Consider the following 21,025-nt stretch of genomic DNA (forward strand, 5'->3'; position numbering starts at 1 on the left):
AAGGAGGATGAGTTTCCAGCAATCGCTTTTTTTTTTTTTTAACATTTATTTATTATTGAGAGACAGAGCATGAGCAGGGGAGGGGAAGACAGAGGGGGAGACACAGAATCCGAAGCAGGCTCCAGGCTCCGAGCTGTCGGCACAGAGCCCGACCTGGGGCTCGAACTCACAGACCGCGAGATCATGACCTGAGCTGAAGTCAGACGCTCAACCGACTGAGCCACCCAGGCGCCCCCAGCAATCATTTTTGTGTGGCTTGGTTCCCCTCACAGAAGTGGGTTGTAATATGCTGATGCAAAATTCAGAGAACACCTTGTCTGTAACAGGGTCTGTAGACAGATGACTGATGGCGGGTGCCTGCTTGGTGTTCTAGACAAGGAAGGGTTCCAAGGCTTTCTGTAGGCTCGGGGAGAAATAACGTCTCGGTTGGTTAGTGATGTCTACCCCGGACATGGCAGTGGGTACTGGGTGCCTTGTTCCGTGTTTACTATCCCTTCCTGCAGATCCCCGGGGCTGCCCCACAGCAGGGCAGGGTCTTGGGGCTGCTGGCCCAGAGGAGCTGGTGGCCTGAAGGCTGGAGCTGCGAGAAGGCACTTCTGCTCTCAGTGGAGGAGGGAGGCTGCCGGGAGTCACAGCCAGCGTGGGCCAGAGTCGGGTCACCAGGGGAGCTGACCTTCACGGCTCAATGAGGCACCAAGGGGAACAGCTGGTCAGGTCTCTGTGGCCACGGGACATGCCAGGGACGCTAAAAGATGAGGCAGAGGAGTAGACCCCCTGGGAGACAGTACATAGGCTTCGGAATGAGAATCAAGGAAGCTGAGTCTTTGGCCCAGTTTTTAAAGTTACGTGTATTGATGAAAGAATGTAAATGACAGAGTGATCTATGAGGGATCTCCCAGCGGTCAGAGTGGACATCTTGAGGCCACCACAATATGGGGACTTCCCAAATGGGACCGTACTTTTGTAACGTGCAGCAGTGGGACAAGTGGCCCGAACACAAGCTAGTGGGGCCCTGTGAGCCACTGGAAACAAGGCCACGCTGCAGCCGTGCCTGTGGCCCTGGCCGGCCTGGCGCCCGCATCGGAGGGTTTGGAACGGTAATTGAGTAAAAGTAGGGGCGCCTGGGTGGCTCAGTCGGCTAAGCATCCAGCTCTTGATTTCAGCTCAGGTCATGAACTCACGGTTTCAAAAGCTCGAGCCCTGCATCAGACTCTGCCCTCACAGCATGGAGCCGGCTCGGGATTCTCCCTCTGTCTCTGCCCCTCCCTTGCTCGAGCTCTCTGTCTCTCTCAAGATAAATAAATAAACTTAAAAAAAATTTTTTTAAATAGATCAGATGCCCCTTTTCTTATCTGTCTTAGCAAGGTCTGGAAAGCATGCTAGGAGTGAAGGTATTTGAACAGTCGACCCCAGTACCAGCAATGCCTGCAAATAAAGACATAGGTCCAAGCCTTGTTTATTCTCCCAGTTTCTTTCATTCTTTGATTTTTTTTTCAAGTTTTTATTCATTCTACCGGTAGTTCTAGAACATGCATTCTATGCCACAGACCCTGACAGAAAGCTGAAGGGGAAGTTTCTCTACCTAGCCAGACACGTACAAACACTTTGCAACTTCTTTTCATGGCTGAGTATAACGGCATAGGAGGGGAGCATTCACACACACACACACACACACACACACACACATGCACGCACACGCCCCTTGGCCCCCACAGTCTGTTTTCTGGCAGTGGTTAATTTAGAAAAACAAATAGACCGGCCAGAATTAAATTTAACATTTCCTTGTAGGAAAAACAAAAAATGTAAGCAAAGCTCACACAGACTCCATCCACAGAGGAGAAGTCATCATTTCTTTCCAGTTAGCAGTCTGAGAAGTCCAGGAAAACTGTAAAAACTCATCAATTGGAGTAGGGCCAGAGGCAGGCAAGTTTTTCACTTTTTTAAAACTGCATTTTTTTTTTAAGTTTATGTATTTATTTTGAGCGAGAAGGTGGGGAGCAGAGAGAGGGAGACAGCAGGTTCCCAGCTGTTAGCACATAGCCGGAGGGGGCGCTCAATCCCACGACCTGTGAGATCATGACCTGAGCGGAAATCAAGAGTCAGACACTTAACCGACTGAACCACCCAGGCGCCCCAAAGGTACATTTTTAACCAAAGTATAAAATACATACAGAAAAGTGCACAGACCTTAGGTGGATTTCCGCAAAGCTCACACATCTGTGTCAGCAGGGCCCAGACTGAGGGACAGACTCGACCAGTCACCTAAAATGTCTTATCTCAGTCCCCACCTTTCCCAGAAAAAGGAAAACAACATCCAGGCTTCCTTTACTTTCAAGATGTCTTGGCTGCTTTTGAACTTTGCATAAACAGAATCTTACAATATACACGTCTTAATGTCTGCCTTCCCTTTCACTCAATAGCGTATCTATAAAATCCGTCCAGGGAGGAACAGCCAGGGAAGGCAAGGGACTTGCTCAGGGTCCTTCTGCAATGAATTGGTGGAGGGTCTTCTAGATCTTTGGACACGTCCTTTTATTCTATTTTTTTAAGTCATTTATTTATTTTGAGAGAGAGAGACAACACGAGTGGGGTAGGGGCAGAAGAGAGGGAGAGAGAGAGAATCTCAAACAGGCTCCACGCTGCCAGCACAGAGCTCAACGTGGGGCTCGAACCCATGAAACTGTGAGATCATGACCTGAGCTGAAACCAAGAAATGGACACTTAACCGACTGAGCTACCCAGGCACCCCCACATCCCTTTATTTTAAGGTTCTCCAGATTGTAATTCTGGCCCTTAACTGATTTGTTAATCACTAAGTGGGTCCTTCTTAGACACAAGGATGGGTCCCAGCAATGGGCTTACAACCTTTCCTGAAGGAGGTCACTGAAAACAGTCAGTGAAGCCAGTTTCTGCACGATTCCAACGCCTAGATTTCCCTGGCCGCTGCTGCTGAGTCTCCCCTCCTTCCTGGGGCCTGTCCAAATCTGATCCAACCTTGACAGCACTAGCCGAGGATTCCTCCGGGAAGCCTTCCCAGATCTCACTTGCACACGGGACAGATTCCTCCTCTGAGCTCCTGTGTGCAGAGGGAACAAGAACGTGTGCTGACTGGGTGGGTGGGCACTGACCTGACAAACCCAGCACCATGTTCCCCCCAGACCCTGTGAGGGGAGCCCTGGAGGAGAGCCACCATGCCACGGCCTGCGCCCCTGACCCCTGAGCCTGCTGATGTCTCCAGGGAGACGCTTTGTGACCCCATGTGCTGGGGCGGCCAGAAGCCATGCATCTACTGTGATTAATTAGTGGCATTTGAAATGTGGCAACAGAGTCATCATGAAACCGGGCACCCCTGGTGTGAGAACTCTCATCTCTTAACCGGAACATTCATTTTGAAATATCCCATGAGTCACGGACATGAGCGCCATTAAATTGTTTGGTCTCAGATTAGCCAAGCCCTATAGAGGGGGATAGGTATATTTGGGGACAACGGGGTTTCCCGTCGCTGGACTTTGGTGTTTCTTGCCTTTTTTAAATTTCTTCTTTTGCCCTGACCACATTGCCCCTGCTCCCCTAGAGTCTGGCTTTCTGGAAGCTGAATCTCCTTTCTTTTCAAGGTCCCTAAATATTACCCCCATTCCTTACTAACTTTTCACTTCGGCCACATGGCTTCTTGGCTTGCCACCCAAACGGGGCGGACCCAGTGTGTCATCTTCAATGAGAGTAGAGACGTGGAAGGAGCCCAAGAAGTGTAGAGCGTCCAATGCAAGAGGTCCCTCCAGAGGGCAGCTAAGGTTATCGTTACACAGGATTTCTAGACCCAGTTCTGCCGTTGGGCAAAGGTTAGGACGGACTTTCTTGTCAAGATGACATCGAACTGGGTCTCAATGAATGTCTAGTAGGACTTGACCCAGCAAATAAGCGTGGCAACAGCAGGGGGGCCCATAGCACAGGAAACCCAGCCTGGAGCAGCCTGGTCTGTGTGCACACGTGTGTGTGTGTGTGTGTGTGTGTGTGCGTGTGCGTGTGTGCACGTGTGCGTGCATGCGCTGGGGCGGGACAGCTGGCGTTCCTTGAACAGACACATGGGCGCATGGAGGGAGGGGATGGCAGGACGGAGGCCGTTGAGTTGGCGGGATCGATTCCTCATCCAATTCATTCACTCAACAAATTGCAAGCCGGCTGAGCGCCAGGCCCTGCGAGAGGCGCCGAGAGGACAAGAGCAAACAAAACAGATGCCAAGCCCCAGCTTCGCGGCGTTTATGACCTCGGAAGCAGAGACAGACAATACGTTCAGTGAATAAGATGCATGTTAGCAGATGGTGGCCCTGAGTCTGGGTCCCGCTCCTGCCACAAGCCGGCTGGAAGTCTTTGGAGGAGAACCTAACCTTTCTGCAGGGACGTTAGCAAGACCCATGTATCAGGTGCAAGTTCGTTTGGACTCGAAGAAAAGGCCCTTGGCGGGAGGCGCTGAAAGGCAGTGACATCTGATAGGTGACAGTGGGAGCAGCCATCAGAAGCGTTTCATTTACTGCACCGTGGGGTTAAGAGGCTAGAGGATGGGCTCGTGGTTGCTGGCTTTCTGAAGGCACCCAGGTCTATACTGAGGGACGGCTGGAAAAAAGCGGTGTGCCCTTCTCCTCACGAGGTATTGCCTCAAAGAGTGCAGTTTTTTTTTCACGCTTCACCTTAAAATTTAAAACTACTATTTCAAATATTTTTTCACAGAAATGAAGTAATGTTTTAATCCTAATTCTTTTTTATGATAGTAAAGTATTAAGATAAAATCGGCCTTGTTAGGGGCGCCGGGTGGCTCCGTCCGTCGGTTAAGCCTCCGACTTTGGTTCAGGTCATGATCTCGCAGTTCATGAGTTCGAGCCCCACGTCGGGCTCTGTGCTGACAACTGAGAGGCTGGAGCCTGCTTCGGATTCTGTGTCTCCCTCTCTCTCTGCCCCTCCCCCACTGGCACTCTCTCTCTCAAAAAAAAAAAAAAAAACATTAAAAATTTTTTAATTAGGGGCGCCTGGGTGGCGCAGTCGGTTAAGCGTCCGACTTCAGCCAGGTCACGATCTCACAGTCCGTGAGTTCGAGCCCCGCGTCCGGCTCTGGGCTGATGGCTCAGAGCCTGGAGCCTGTTTCCGATTCTGTGTCTCCCTCTCTCTCTGCCCCTCCCCCGTTCATACTCTGTCTCTCTCTGTCCCAAAAATAAATAAACGTTGAAAAAAAAAATTAAAAAAAAAAAATTTTTTTAATTAAAAAAAAAGATAGAATTTGCCATTTTAACTACTTTTATGTGTGTCATTGAGTGGCAATTAAGTACATTCACACTGTGGTGCAACCATCCCTGCCTTCCATCTCCAGAATGTTTTTATCTTTCCAAACTGGAACTTTATCCGTTGAACAATTAACGGATCTCCATTCCCCTGTCCCCCTGCCCCTGGCAAGCACAGTACTCCTTCTGCTTCTATAAATTCAACTCCTCTAGGAACCTCATGTAAGTGCAATCACATAGAATTTGTTCTTCCGTGTTGGGCTTATGTCCCTGAGCGTAAAGTCTCCAAGGCTCATTCATGGAATATCATGTGTCGGAATTCCAAAGTGGATATTTTAAGGCTAAAATTTGAGGTGCTGGGGTCATGGGGCCCTGAGTCAGACACACAGGAAGGATAAATGACTCCGACGGATGACAGGATGGGGGAAGTGAGAAGGTTGTGGCTAAAAGCAGCTCTAAAATTACGACTGGTGCCAGTCAGAGGGACACTTGTCCTGGGCATTGCCTTTCAGGAAGTCTGGGGGGGGGGGGTTGTCCCCGGGGCCCTTGAAAGCAGGACCCAGAGCCAACCTGGGCATGTCTTTCAGTCTCAGGGACCTATGAACTGTCCTCCCCAAAGGGGTCATGCCCCAAGGGTTTCTTGAAGACCGGTAGGAGGCAGACACCATGGCCTGACGTTCGTTCCAGAAAAGTCAGTGCTAAACCCAAAGGGATCTTTGCACGGATGGCATTGAGTGCCAGGGGAAGCCAGGCCAGCATTTGATCCCACCAACAGAGCCGGGCAAAGAGGCCCCCCAGCTTTGTGTTAGCTTCCTGTCACATTGGGTTGGGGTAATGAGCCCATCATCGGGCCAGAGAGTAGAGGATGCCTCTGCCTTCAGACGGTGGAGAGGAGCCGGGTTCGATGGAAAACGCACTGAGCTGTTCTCAGGAGGCCTAGGTAGAGTCCTGGCTCTGCAACAGTCGGCCTCACCCGTCTCCAAGGGCAGGGCTGTGTGCATTGGTTCAAGGTGCTGGACCACATCCCTCCGATGCTTTCGGATTTTAGAAAATCAACAGCTGAAGCCACCACCTTCTTCCTCTGAGATGGCCCAAGGCTTGGGCAATTCAGAGGCTGGCAGTGACAATGAATGCCACCAAAAGCAACTCCATGCCCTTGGACAGCTTGAGTCCAGGTCACTTTCCCAGGGACAAGAGGACAGTGGTGGTAATCATGAGGCACGGAGTGCTTGTGGGGCACTGGAAGCTGTGCCCAGCACCATCACCTTTACTCTTTCTTGATACCCATGGAGGCTCACATGGCCGTTGTCCCCACTTGACAGAGAAGGAGATTGGAGCTCGGGGAGGCTCAGTCACGTGACTGATGGCCAGCTGGTCCAGGACCGGAAGCTAGTCCAAGCTCACGGAAGCATGATTAGACAACGGATGAGCAGACTCATGACTGCTCATAAGTCAGCCACCATCGGTGCCACTTTCCTGTGACCCAGAGGGATCTTAAAGTCCAATCACCTGTCTCCACAAAGCTCTTTCCCGAACCCTCTGGGAAGGGAGGTCTGTCGGGAGAGTTCCTGGCTGATGGGCTGTCGGGTCCGAGCGCCTCTTCCAGGGAGACTCTGCGGCTTGGCTTCCTGTACCCTCCCAGCAGCCGTCCCACAAAGCGGCAGAGTTGGTGCCTGGGGGCTTCTGAGTCGCAGGGGACGTGCTGTCCTCAACTGTTCGGCTTTCTGGGCTGAAAGTGTCTCTAACCGGCAACTCCAGCAAGTCCTCCCTTCTTAGGGCAGTACCAGAACGTAGGTGCCCTTGCCGGGGACGCAGGCTCATTCCCTAGAGCACTCGGCTGGAGGGGCTGTGCCAGCTTGGCCCCTTCTTCCCTCCGTGACACCTACACCCAGTATGATGTCCCCTAGCTTGTTCCTCCGTTAAATGGTGAGAGAGAGGCAGGAAAGGGAACAAGCGAGTGTTATCCGTCCAGCTAAGACATCACGTTCTCTGGGTACCGGCCTGGCCTACACTAGCCCAGCTACATGTGTGCAGGCTGACGGAGGGCGGGTTCCGGGATCAGTAGAACTGTACTGTGCCTGAAAGCATCAGCATTCCTTTATTTACGCCTGATCTGTCTACCACCAGAGACTGGCACCCAGTGGCATCTAACAAATAATCACTGAATTGAATCAACTCGTTTGTCTTGTTGCCCCTCTCCCACCCCACGCGCCTCAGCGTCCCTAAACTAGCTCCTGGGACCGCGGACACGGAGGGTCCCAGAAATTCCTAGGACTTCTGAAAGCAAATGGTCCTTAGCAGGCTGGTGGGCACCTCCAGCGGGACACGGGGCCAATGGTGCGTTCAGTCTGGCTGAGACAGGGTGTGATTTGAACATCACTCTTGATTCATGGAAAAATAATCTGCGGGCGCCCTTGGCTGGTCTCATACGGGTCTGCCTTGAGGGAATGACTTTGCGTTTCCAAAGGGACTCGGAAAAATTACTCCCGTTGTCCCCATTGATGAAACGTGACCCTTTTACGAAACAAGTTGTTGCAAAACAAGAATGGTGGATGTGTGTCTGCGTGTACGCGTGTTCGCAAAGGGAATCTGATCTCAACCCAGCCCTGACCTTCAGCATGGATGGAAATTAACTGGAGCTTAGTACCGACGGTAACTGCAGAACAGCTACTGAAATTCGTCACCCGCTTTCCTTCTTTTTAACCCTACCAGAAGGCACTTTTGAAGGACCTAAGTTGGCCACTATTGAAAGGGCAGCTTGTGTAGAGGAGGAGTACAAAGTCCTGCGTTCAAGTCCTAATTGAGCCTTTGTTTTTTCATCTGCAAAATGGAGCCCATGACACCTGCCCTGTCTGGCCCGCAAGAAGTTTGTGAGACTCAAGTGAGAAAATGTATCTTGAAACCCTCCGTAAAGGAACATATGTTACCGCCAGTCACTTACTTCATCGGTATGTGCTGTGCACCTGCTCTGTACGTAGCGTGGCAACGGATGGCAAGGGACTAGGACCAGTGTCTCGTTATCACCTGTGGGGTCAGCCTTCACCCAGGCTGTCCCAGCTGCCCTCTGCTTCTGCACGCCTCACCCATCCAGAGAGAACCAAGCACATCTACCCCTGACTGGTGAAACCAGTAGTCTCTTTGACATGACTCTCGCTAGCCCTCGCCAATTCCAGAAAGGAGGTTTAATGACAGTCTCTTGTTCTTCTTTGCACCTCTGCTCAGCTTCTCCAGGAAGTATCCCTTTCTGGATCAGGACACGGGACAGAGCTTGGTGCCACTTTTCCTTTGCCTGCGCCTGCACGGCATCATCAAAGGTAAGCCCTGCCTGAGTGAGTGCATCTGGGAAGGCCCTTGGGGACCCGCCCCACCCTCAGCAACTCCCAGGAAAGACCCCGCAGGCCTTTCCAAAGGAATCAGCTGGGATATGGCATGGTCACCTCCAAGTTGTGTGACTTTGGGAAAGTCACATAACTGCCTGGTCTCAGTGTCCCGGTCTGTAAAATGGGGGATAGTCAGAGCTTCCGTGAAATATGATATTGGATGAAGGGACTTATGGATTGTGAAAGTATGTGCAGCCTCCAAGGGCTGTGTTATTGTCATCTAGCCACGTGCCCTGCATCTTAGAGCGGCGTCCCCTCCAGGTCACTTGCTCCGTGGTTGGGGAGGAGACTCCCGGTCTGTGAGCCAGACCTGGCTTTCTCAGCCTCCTGCGCTGGGCCTGGGGGAAGGCATCTGTGACTTGGAAAGAGGAGGAAGCCCCCTGGGGAGTGGGTTTTGGGGCTGCCCGGGTGCCCCCCCCCTCCCAGACCTTTGCGAATGAAAGCACATTTGGGAAATTTTTCAAAGCCATTTCCAATTATCCAGATAAAACGCATAGCTTTAAAACCCAGGAATGGTTGATGGACCCCAGGTAGTTTCGTCCAAGTTGCTTCTAGACGCTCCCAAAGACACTGATGATCCGAACTCAGCCCTCCCTTCCTGGGCAGGATTTCGGCCAGGGGGCCATGAACACTCTGGGGGGAAGTGCTCTGTGCCGGTCCATTTGGGCTCCACGCACCTTGTGACCCCCGGGGGGCCCTGGCCAGGCCCTCTAATCCTCAACCCTTGACTTCCTCCTTTTTCTCTCTGCAAATCAGACTTCTGCAGCTCTGTTATGAATAAATCTATAAAAATGTTCTCTTTGTGTTTCTTCCAAGGCAAAAATCTGGAGGAGTTAAGGCACATTAACTTCTTCCCGGAGTCCTGGCTGATCCGGGTTACAGCCAACCATTACCACGCAGTGAGTTGCCAGCTCAGCAAGGAAACAATTATTGAAATTTATTGCTTTTCTGACCTGGCTTTCTCTGGAGACGTGTTTTGCATTTGAAACCTCTGAGCCTTTGAGGTCGGGATGTTTCTGGCTCCTCCTTCAGGGGAGTGGAGAGATTCAAGCCTGGCGGGGGTGGAGGGAGGAGGCTTGGGCGGAGCCAGGCGCTTCAGGCATGTGCACTGTTGACCTGGGGAGTGAGGCAGGGTCTGGGACCACCGGCTGCCCCGCCCTCCTGACCCAGCCCCCCCCTCCCCCATGGACACACACATAACCTGTGCTTGTTACTGAAATTTTTTTTATTAATTTTATTTTTTTTTTTAATTTACATCCAAATTAGTTAGCATCCAGTGCAACAATGACTTCAGGAGTAGATTCCTTAGTGCCCCTGACCCATGTAGCCCCTCCCCCCTCTCACCCTCCCTCCAGTAACCCTCAGTTTGTTCTCCATATTTGTGAGTCTCTTATGCTTTGTCCCCCTCCCTGTTTTTATATTCTTTTTGTTTCCCTTCCCTTATGTTCATCTGTCTTGTCTCTTAAAGTCCTCATATGAGTGAAGTCCTATGATTTTTGTCTTTCTCTGACTAATTTCACTTAGCAGAATACCCTCCAGTTCCATCCACGTAGTTGCAAATGGCAAGATCTCATTCTCTTTGATTGCCGGGTAATACTCCATTGTGTGTATAAATCACATCTTCTTTATCCATTCATCCATCGATGGACATTCGGGCTCTTTCCATACTTTGGCTGTTGTTGATAGTGCTGCTATAAACATGCGGGTGCATGTGTCCCTTCGAAAGAGCACACCTGTATCCCGTGGATAAATGCCTAGTAGTGCTATTGCTGGGTCATAGGGTAGTTCTATTTTTAGTTTTTTGAGGAACCTCCATACCGTCTTCCAGAGTGGCTTCACCAGCTTGGATTCCCATGACATTTTTTAAATGCAGAGAAACTGAATGAAAGAAAAGACATACCCCTCACCTCAGACCCATCACCCAAAGACAACCTACAACCACTACTAAGATCTCGTTGTGTTTTACTGGCCGCAAACTCTTCCACCAAGATCATCTGCTATATAAACAACACTACTTTGCCTCTCTTTTAGTGCAGAAAATTTGCCACGCTCCTAATTGTTAACTATTAGACATGGCTGTAGGCTGAACATATTTGCACGTGATGGTTTATTTTACTATCCTTAGAATTACTTTCTTGCAGGAGATTGTCAAGAACAGAAAATACTGGCCCAGAAAAGGAATGTTCATTTTTGTTCTTGATACGTAGTAACAGTTTGGGACCAAAACGCTCTTCCCCCCGTAATGAATGAGCTTGCCTCACTTCGTACATGCTCGGCAAATTGGGCGTTTTTATCTCGGATCATTTGGGTCAAATGAGAGGCAAACGACGAAATCTCATTTCTCAATATGCATTCCCTTTATTACTAGGAAATACGGATATTTTTCCAAGTGGCATTTCCCCCTTTGTGAATTGTCCTCTGCCAACTGTTGTAGTTCTTGTGTTTCCAATTGTGCATTTTTAGAGATGAAGTAGGGCAGTGTTTGAGTTCCGAAGATTTATGAGTCACTAGTTAAAATTCAATTCAGCCCAACAAATACCTATTGTAATGTACAAACCACAGCACCCAGTGCCCCTGCACAACAGATAATGACTCCATGGAACCGAGCCTCTCTGGGACGTAACTCAGAACTATGCTCTAACAGAGCACAGTGGAGGCGGGAAACAGTCCTTGGGGCTGGACTCCTCAGGAAGGTCCCCTCCTCCCACCCCCACACACACCCTCTTCATGTTCTTCTGACCTGGCCCACCTCCTTCCTTTTGCCCCTTGTGGGATCCCGCCATGTCATGGAGCCCGCCATGTGGGATGACGCTTGTGACTTTATGGGCGTGATCGTTCTCTGCATCACAATCAGGCTATTTATGTGCACATTTTATTTACCCGGGGAAAATTCTCAGGAATTTTTCTTGTTCTCATCTCTCGTTCTCTGAAAGCATTAAGCACAGTACCTGGCACATAGTCGGCGTCGACAAATACTGCAGACTGGATTCATGGCCAAGTGTGGGATCCAGAGACAGAGCTATCTATCAAGCACGGTGGGGGTTGTGGGATCAATGAACCGACGCAGAGATGGGGAGAGATGCTCGTGTCCCAGGGTCAGATTGCCAGTGAACTCTGTGCACCTGTCTTTCAGCTGGAGAGTGGGGGTGACATGGCCCACGTTAAAGATCTTACCACCCAGGCTGTGAGATTCGGGCTGCTCTTTAACCAGGTACAGACCCCTGGGCCCAAGCAAGGGGAAGGACCGTTTTCTCCCATGCTTGGTTAAGGACATTTGTATAATCGCTTCTTACCTCTGTTAGGAAGGCCAGGGAAGAAAAGAAAATAGTCATGTCTCTTCTGCATGTTCCCACCACACCCTGGGAAAAACAATTCGCAAGACAGGGGCCTGGAACAGGCCATTCATTTATCTGATGTGCACATCCAAAATTTCTCCTTGAGGGGGACCAACTCTCCTCGTTTTTCGGGGATGGAGGAGTTTCCCTGGGAAGCAGGACTTTCAGTTCTGAAACCAGGAAAGGCCTGGGCAAGCTGGGATGAATTGGTCGTTCTCTTCCCCGCAAACATCAAGACTTGCCAACAGTTCCGGGAGAGATTCCACTCCAAGCCTGTGCTGGCAGTTACAAAGGGGAAGCTATTCTGGGCGGGTATTTTCATGGGTCCCCCAAATCAAAGCAGAGTGGGTCAGGGAACTTGGCTGCAAGGTATGTGGGCACTCAGCCACCAGGGGTGTATGCAGGGCTAGTGGCTGCATTCTGTCTTGGGTTCCCTGGGATGGGCACAGTTCTCCAAGCAATTGCTGTACTCAGTTGTTGAAAGCCACTCCAGTAGTGATCTCAAAAGAAGTTGTGTTTCAGGGACTCGGGGCTCTGAATCTATCATCAGAGACTCCCCTCTGGGTCAGGCCTGGATGGGCTGGGTCTACACCTCGCTTGCCTACACCTGCCTAAGTGGACAGACCGCACACCGCAGGGGCCAGGAGGACACCTTGCAATACCATGAATATGGAGTATCTCTTAGGCCCATCCAAACTGGAGCAAATGCTTTGCTTCATAGGTCTGCAGGCCACAGATTATCTAAGAACATGCCTAACTCATCCTTCTCCCCACTAGAGGATGTGCAGAGCAGTTAAGATCATCACTGAGTACAACCCTTGGGGTTTGTGAAGTCACTACAGTTTGTTTGGCCCTTCCTGAGCTAAAATTGCTGTTGTGTTTTAATTAGTCACTTTTGTGTGTCAAATTAGTCGCTTTTGTTTCAGCTAGAATTTGTTTTTCCTGTGTCCTCTTGCCTTTGAAGACAGAAGGTTTCTTTCCCTGTCACTTTGTTGTTTGTTTATCCTTCCCAACTTAGGAGTATACAACTCATTCGGAAGTGATTGCCATATACGGATTCTTCTTTGAGATAAAGGGAGTCAGACATGATACTACCTCTTACAGTTTTTACATGCAGGTAAGAAGGACAGCGCACAGGAAAGTTGTGTCTCTGAAACAGTCTTTTACATCCAGAGTCAATTCATATGAAATTAATAATAATTGATCAATCATTAGCTAATGATGAATATGAAATGTGTTATAAGCCTACTGCTAATTATGCTCATACCTGTGAGGCCATTTGATTTTTACAACCTTGGGAGGTTTGAGGGTCCACATGGCCCCTATTGGCAAAGTTGGGGTTCCGTTCTAGACTCCGACTCTACGTTTGGGGCCCAGTTCTTCCTCTGTTCCTGCGTGATGGGCGATGCTTTGCAGATGATCATTCTTCAGTGGAGGGAAGAGGTAACAGTCTTGTTTAGAGAGGCAAAGCAGGGCGGTGGACAGGACACCGGTGAATTCAGGAGGACAGAGGGATTCGCCTCGGTGATCCTGCTACAGGCTTTTGCAGGAGTGCTGTGTTTTAGAGCAGAGTCGAAGTCAAGCTGCCTGGTGAGCCGCATGATGTTGACAAGCCCGTGAGCCTCCCCATGTCTGGCTTCCTGGGCCTTGAGATGGGGAAGGTAATAGGACCTACCTGACTTGGTTGTGGGCAATATTACTGTGTTCATTTGTGCAAAGCATGTGGAACAGGGCCTGACGCATGAGGCACTATATGATGATGCCGACAATGACAGTGACCACTATCATCAGGGACCGCTATGTCCCCCTTAGGATTTGCCTTGTCTCTAAGGCATCAAGCTCCTTGAGAAACCGTATCTCATTAGTCTTTTTGTTATCACCACTAATCACAGTACCCGGAACACGGGGAGGTGCGTTTGTATTGTGAGCAGGTAAATGGATACATGCACGCCTGCAGAAACCTGAGCTTCAGCCCCAGCTTCGCCGCTACCTCCTTCCATGCCCTTGAGTGAGTCACATCTCTTCCTTGGGTCAGTTCTTGTCTTCAGTGACTCAGGCATTTCCCTACATGATGGAATTTACTGGATGCAGGAGATGAATTATGTAACAACACCCCTCGAAATACCCGTGTGCACACTCCATTGGTTTTTAAATCCTGGCAAGGCGATAGTGAAGACCTTCCAATTCGGTACAGCCTGACTTAGTGGCATTTTTCTGGGCTCGCCAGACCCCAGTCTGTCTGCCGGTGGTCTGGGGGGGGTGGTTTGCGAGCTGACTCAGCAGTGGCAGCCGTTCTCAGGAGGTGGGGCTGCGGGGAGCACCCCCTTGCTCTCCGCACACCTTACACGGGAGAGTCGACAGACCACGTTTTGCTAACTCTGGGTCACCCCAGTTTCAGTTCCACCTGAGGTGGGTCACCCTCCTTGCAGAGAGTGAGGCACAGTGACGTGGTCTGCGAGCACGGCCCCATCAGCCTGCGGGCAGAACGCCTGGTGAAGTACGAGATCAGAGCCCAGACCCTGGTGGACGGCCAGTGGCAGGAGTTCAGGACCAACCAGATCACCCAGAAGTTTGGGTTCTCCAAGCCGTCCTGCAAAAGTCACGTGAGTGTTTGCCTTTGACTTCTTTTCTCTTTTATGTCTTTTTTTTTGCACTTTCTCTCCACCACTCCTTTTTTTGGGTGATCACTGGCTTTCCATCTCCAGTGGTCCACAGGGGAAGCTTGCTCGCTTTCTTAAAAGATGGTCACAGCTCCACGTCACGCTCAAGAGAAACCTAGAATAAAAAGCTGAGGCTGTGGAAAGCTATCACTATCACGCCAGATCCAGTTTGTAAATGTCAAAGGGTCCTGTTTTGGGAGGAGGGGAGGTTTGGTGGAGTGTGCCTGCCACCATCGCTTCCGCTGTTGCCTGGACATCCCCTGTGACGTGCCCCAAGATCCGTGGCCTGGCCCACCTGCCTCAGTGGCCGGCGCAAGCATCCAGGCGGATTCTGTACCTGGCCTGGCTCCTGACGGGTAAAATGCAAAGTCTGCCAGAGAGCCTGTCTGTAGTCCTAGGAGGAACTCTGAGCGTGAATTTCAGGAGGTCCAGAGGCCGCCCTGGGTGCCCCGCAGGGAGTGGGACTCAGCTTTAAGCCAGGGGGTCCTTCCCCGTCCGGCTGCGCATCAGAAATCAGCACGCTGGGCTGCTCGCGAGGTCCACGGGCCTGCATGCCACCCAGCTCCTGAGGCGATGTATTCTGCAGTGGGGCCCGACATCAGTGTTGTTTAAAGCTTCCCAAGTTATTCTCTGCAATGTCAGAAATCAGAACCGCAATTTCCCCTTGTGGAGGTGGGGGCAGGGAGGGCGGGGCGCCAGGATATTGGCCAGGAGGGAACGTGACGGTTTCGGGGGGTGCCTGAAATGTTCTCTGTGGTGATTGGCATGGCAGTCACCCAGGTGTACTCGTGAAAATCCACCGAGCCAAACCCTTAAGATGTGTGCACTTTATTGTATCTAAGTCATTCATACTTAAATGTTTTAAAGTTTGCTTTACAGACCTTCCCTAGGCGGTTCTAATGTGCAGCCAGAGTTGGGAATGGCTGCTTACACCACTGTTAAGGCCTTCCCCCCCCCCCCTCAAGAGAGCAATCGTGTTCATCCTAAAAGCCCCGTTTGCTTTCTTCCGTTTCATCTTCTAGGCCTTGAAAATCCACACCGTGGGCCTTCCAATCTATGCAAGTTTTTCATTCATCTTCCCAATGTCTTGACAGTTTCCAGAAGAACGTGTGGGATTTTTCTTTCTTTCGCCAGGGTCTACATAAAAGAAAATAAAACGGCGTTAAAGGGACTGCTCAAGCATTCAGGTGACTTTCCTAGTGGGCAGCGAGCGATCTCAGCAGAACTTGGGCCCCCTGTCGGGCTGCTGTGACAGAGAACCGCAGGCCGGGGGGCTCACAAACAGCAGACGTTTACTGCGCACAGTTCTGCGGGGTGTCCAACATCAAGATGCTGGCACATTCAGGGTGGGGGCTGGTGATAACTTGCTTCCTGGTTCACAGACGGCTGCCTCCTCGCTGGGCCCTCACATGGTGGAAGGGGCGAGGGGGCCTCTGGGGCCACGTTTTTTTTTTTTTTTTTTTTTTTCTTTATTTCGAGAGAGAGAGAGAGAGAGAGGATAGAGAATCCCAAGCAGGCTCTGCCCTGTCAGCACAGAGCCCCATGTGGGGCTCGAACTCACAAACCATGAGATCGTGACCTGAGCCGGAGCCAAGAGTCAGATGTTTAACCGACTGAGCCCCTCAGGCGCCCCGTGGGGTCACTTTATAATGGTTAGAATGGGGCCATCACGACCTAATCACTTTCCAAATACCCATCACCTTTGGGGGTTAAGATTCAACATAGGGGTTCTGGGGAGACCTTCAAACCAGAGCACCATATTTGTATCATTTGTGGATGGAAAGTACGAGACGTGAGTCCATTCACCATCCTTGACCTCAGAGCAGCTGGAGGTCAGCCCTAACTTGCTGCTTGAGCTGGAACACTGCGACGGGCGCATCAGCAGTGACACCGAACTCCGGTTGGGAGCACTTGTGCGTCTCTGCCTGCTACACAGCACACACCAGACCACTGTCCTTGCAGCTTTGGTTCAGCCAGAACAGGCGGCAGGAAGGGAAGGGAGCCGTTACAATGTACAGAGTGACTTATTTCCCATCTGCCTTTTCAAATGGTGCTCACTGGTTTGGAGAAAGTGAGGTAGAGAGCCTTTCTCCCCACTTTGCAGATTCGTTTTCTGTTGCAGCGTAACAAAGGACCACAAATTCAGTGGCTAAAAACAACACACAGGTATTGTTTGACAACTGCTGTGGGTCAGGAGTCCAGGCAGCTTTGCTGGGTCCCCTGCTCAGGGTCTCACAAGTCTGCAGTCTAGTGGCAGCTGGGCTGTGTTCTCATCTGAAGACATGACCGGGGGAGAGCCCACATCCAAGTTCATGACGGTGTTGGCAGATTCATTTTCTTGTAGCTGCATCACTGAGGGCCTGGCTGTTCACTGGCTGTTGGGAGAAGGTCACCCAGGTCCTGGTGGCCCCCCTGCAGTCCCCTGCTGGGAGTCTTTCTCCATAGACATTTCAAAGCATGGCTGCTTGTCCTTCAAGGCCAACAGGAGAGTGTTGCTTGTGCCGTTAAGACACAGTCTTATACCAAGGTAATCTTGGGAGTGACATCCAACCATCTTACCCATGTTGTCTGGACTAGAAGTGAGTTACATGTTCTACCCACATTCAAGGGAAGGGGGTTATACAAGGAGTCATCTCAAGTGTACCCACTGCAGCATGTTATCCAGTGTCTTTGGGAAAGTGACGGAGCATCCTTGATGCTGTGCAGATACCAAGGTGGGCAAATTTTGTCTAATGATCACCTTAGTATCAGACATGGGCCGAAGGGACCTCCTTCCCAGCAGAGGACCGATGCCCCATGCAGAGTGACCTGGGAGGGAGGGAGGGAGGCTGGTGGGAAGGTGGGAGACTTGGAGCAGAGAACTGGGAGTTGGATCCATTTTCCAGGGGTATCCCTGCCCCCCGTCTGCAAGTCCTGGCCCATCTCCCTCACCAGCTTGCTTCTGGCCAAGTCCTGCCCATGGGAAGTAGTGACAGAGGCTTGAAGGACAAGAGACTAGGAGAAGCCAGGCGTTTTCCAGCAGCAGCTGTGTCTCTTTCGCGGCTTCTGCCTGCCTCCTGCCATGGTCCCAGCGTCCATGAAATGGCCCTGCTTCTGGTTCTGTGTCCCTTCAGGCCAAGAGGCCACAGTGCACGCTTCCTTCTGCTGCGAGTCTCTGGGTTATCTCATCCTCTGTTTGCCTTCTTAGTTCTTCCTTCATCCCCATAATCAGTTCTCTGTATTATATTCTTTCTGTTTGAAATCCCTGGAGTACTGTGTGCTTTCCAGACAAGCCCCTGATAGGAAAGCTTTTGATTAGTTGGTAAGTGTGCCCCAGTGGGGTAGGTGGTTGGAAAACCCCATATGGATAATTCTTCCCATCCCTGCAGGGCTCCCCTCTCACCCAAGTACTCAAATTCAGATAAATAATATTTTAATGCAATATTTAAAATTTTTAACATTTATTTATTATGGAGAGACAGAGAGAGACAGAGAGGAGCAGGGGAGGGGCAGCGAGAGGGGGAGACACAGAATCTGAAGCAGGCTCCAGGCTCCGAGCTGTCAGCACAGAGCCCGACGTGGGGCTCGAACTCACAAACTGCGAGATCATGACCTGAGCCGCAGTAAGACGCTCAACCGAATGAGCCACCCAGGCGCCCTTCTGATGTGATATTTGAAAAAAATAAAAAACCAATGCTAAAAATCTATGATGCAGTTTGATGAATTACATACGGTGAGCACGCACATGTAACCAGCTCCGAGATCAAAACCCAAAAGAGCATCATCCACACCCCAGACACCCCCACCCCTGCTCACTACCCTCCCAGTCACTACGCCTCGAAAGTAAACACTGCCCCAACTGTCACCATTAATTAGTTTGGCCATTTAGTTGCAATATTCAATCGACAGTATCACACAGCGCACTCCCGTTCTTGTGTTCAACGTCTTGTTTAAGAGATTCACTTATGTTTTCATAGGGAGGTACGGTTTGTCTTCAAATAAGCGTGATAGTTTCAGTTTTCTTTTTTTAGAACAGGAAATGTTATTTCTAATAATATAGGCTTGTCAAAGAAAAAGAAGAAAATACCAAGAAGAAAATAAAGTCCGCCGGGATTTTATTATGTTTATTATAAAGTTATTTATTTGTTTTAAAATGTTATTTATTGTCAAATTATTATGTAACTTATTATTATTGTATTAGATTTTATTTTTTGTTATCTCCATCACTCCCAAGTCTGGCAGGCAACCTTTGGGAATCAGTTGTAGGCGCACTTACAGTTTTTGTGGCGTTTTTTTTCCCGTTCAAAATGGGACTATGCCGCGCTTCTTCCTTAGAACCTTGATTTTATTCTTAAGGATGAAACAGAATGATTTCCTTAACCAAGGAGCGAGTATTTGGGGAAGAAGACAGCGAATGGTGTCATTTGCGTCACCTCCAAACTGTGCTGAGTTGTACAAGTCGCCTGTCACTTTAAAAGTCACCTGTCACTTACCCTCAGTGAGCCTCGCCGGTTCCTCTTGGGACCCCGAGCCTGTGCCACTGCTGCGTGTGACAGCCCCGTTACGCCGGCCCCTGTGCAGCCGTGTGGGGGCGTGATGATACTGGCTCTAGAAAAAGAGTGGCCTCCTGGCGCTTTTCCAGAGTCCTGTGGGATAACAGCGAACGTGAGAACTAAAACCTTCTGAGAAGCGAGTGTGAGTCTGCAGATGTCCAAGAGAGAAGAGGCTGTTTGGAAACACTGCTGAGACAGGGATGATCGCCCACCATCTAAACGGTGCAACAGTGCCAGCTTAGCCCTGCGGAACGTGCAAACTCGTGATCCCGGACCCCCCAAGAGTTCGAGAAAACTCGCAAAGCAGGAATGCCAAAACTATCTCCCTGAGGTTCATAGCCAAGCCGTGAGGGTCCAAAAGCCCGGGATGTAGGAGGAAGGCAGCCCCCCAATGAAAGGGTAGGAATCTCCTGCCTCCAGGACCAACAACAGAAGGGCAGGAGGAAGAAGCACTTGACTGGCAACAAGAGGGGCCCTTGGATGTCATTTCTACCTGCCCATTGTACAGTGGGGGAAACCGAGGCCCAGCGAGCTGGAGGGACAGTTCTGGTTGGCAGATGCTTACCAAGCACCTCTGACCCATTAGGCACTTGCCACCCACCTTCTCATGGAATTCTCCTAACCCTTCATGAGTTAGCTGTACCTTCCACATCTGGTAAGAGTGGAAGCTGAGCCCCAGAGAGTAAGGCACTTAGGGGTCCAAGGCTCCCCAGAGTGACAGAGCTGGGGGCCACTCAGGGCTGGCCACAGGGCCGATGTGTTTCCACTTCCCTCCATGACCAATGAGAAGAGGCGAAATGTTTGAGGGTACTTAATTCAAGTATTGAATGAACGCCTACCTTATTCTCAATAAAACGGTGCCCTGAACATCCGGGGCATGCAGGACCATGCCGCGTAGGGCGGTGTCCCATGTGAAAGGCCATGTGATTCTGACCGGGGCTTTGGGACGGGGTGAGGGTGATCGCACTGAGAAGGTAGCACATACATGGGCCTTGGAGGGCGGGCAGTATCCTTGCAGGTGGAGGACGGGGCGTGGGGGTGGGGGGGCGGAGGCGGCCCACTGGTGGGAGCAGGCGGGTCTCCCAGTCCAGGGCTCTTGGATGGAAGGCCTCACCTGAATCCCCTGGGAGCTGGTGCAAGAGGAGGTGGCCAGACCCCAGCTGCAGAGGCTGACGTTGCAGTCCAGGGGACGCCTAGGAACCTGCGCTTGAAGAGGCTTCTTGGGAGGTCCAAACGCAGGACGTCTGCCCCCCCCTCCCGCGCACGCCCCCCCCCCCCTCCTGCGCCCAGAGACTCCACCCTGAGGGTGTCCTTCCCACCACAGGGTTCCCCGAGGCACCACACACACAACCGACTGCCTTCCTTGCCCGGTGGGGAAAATCTGACAGTTCCACCAGACCTGTGAATCTATTTCGCCTCGCTGATTTTAGTTTCACAACCAAATTTCCTGTCCTGTGAAAGAAACGACTTTTCAGGAGGCGCCACCCCTTTCCACTAGGGGGCGAGGTCTGCCTCCAAAAGGGGAACCGGGATTTTCGCCGCAGAAATTCGCACCCCAAAACTTCACCTTGCGGAGTCCCCCTTGCTTAGTGGCTGAAAGTGATCTTTTGCACAGCCTACGTCAGGCGCTGGTCCTTTGAACGTCTACAGTGTTCACGTCAGAAAAATCTCTGAACTTGGGGAGCGTGGGTCTTGAGCCAAAAAAAAAATTTCCGGGATGATCTTACAAGCTCTTCTCTTCATGAGAACTTAGACCAGAATTTTATTTTTATTTTTTTTTAATTTTGTTTTTAACATTTATTTATTTTTGAGACAGAGACAGAGCATGAACGGGGGAGGGTCAGAGAG

General features: G+C 50.8%; 1 protein-coding gene across 2 annotated transcripts in view; it reads left to right on the forward strand.

Annotated features, from left to right (window-relative positions):
• BTBD16 (BTB domain containing 16) overlaps nt 1–15,816 on the forward strand; it is a 46,470-nt gene extending 30,654 nt beyond the window's left edge. The window contains exons 11-16 of one of the 2 annotated variants that reach the window (XM_045439736.1): nt 8,493–8,584; nt 9,467–9,549; nt 11,784–11,861; nt 13,004–13,102; nt 14,415–14,588; nt 15,668–15,816. In XM_045439736.1, the coding sequence (XP_045295692.1) occupies nt 8,493–8,584; nt 9,467–9,549; nt 11,784–11,861; nt 13,004–13,102; nt 14,415–14,588; nt 15,668–15,736 (595 nt within the window). In that variant the 3' untranslated portion in view covers nt 15,737–15,816. The remainder of the gene's footprint in view (nt 1–8,492; nt 8,585–9,466; nt 9,550–11,783; nt 11,862–13,003; nt 13,103–14,414; nt 14,589–15,667) is intronic. The other variant, XM_045439737.1, reaches the window with a different exon arrangement.
• Nucleotides 15,817–21,025: the final 5,209 nt, after the last annotated feature.

Source organism: Leopardus geoffroyi, chromosome D2 (genome assembly GCF_018350155.1).
Source record: "Leopardus geoffroyi isolate Oge1 chromosome D2, O.geoffroyi_Oge1_pat1.0, whole genome shotgun sequence".
Lineage (NCBI taxonomy): Eukaryota > Metazoa > Chordata > Mammalia > Carnivora > Felidae > Leopardus > Leopardus geoffroyi.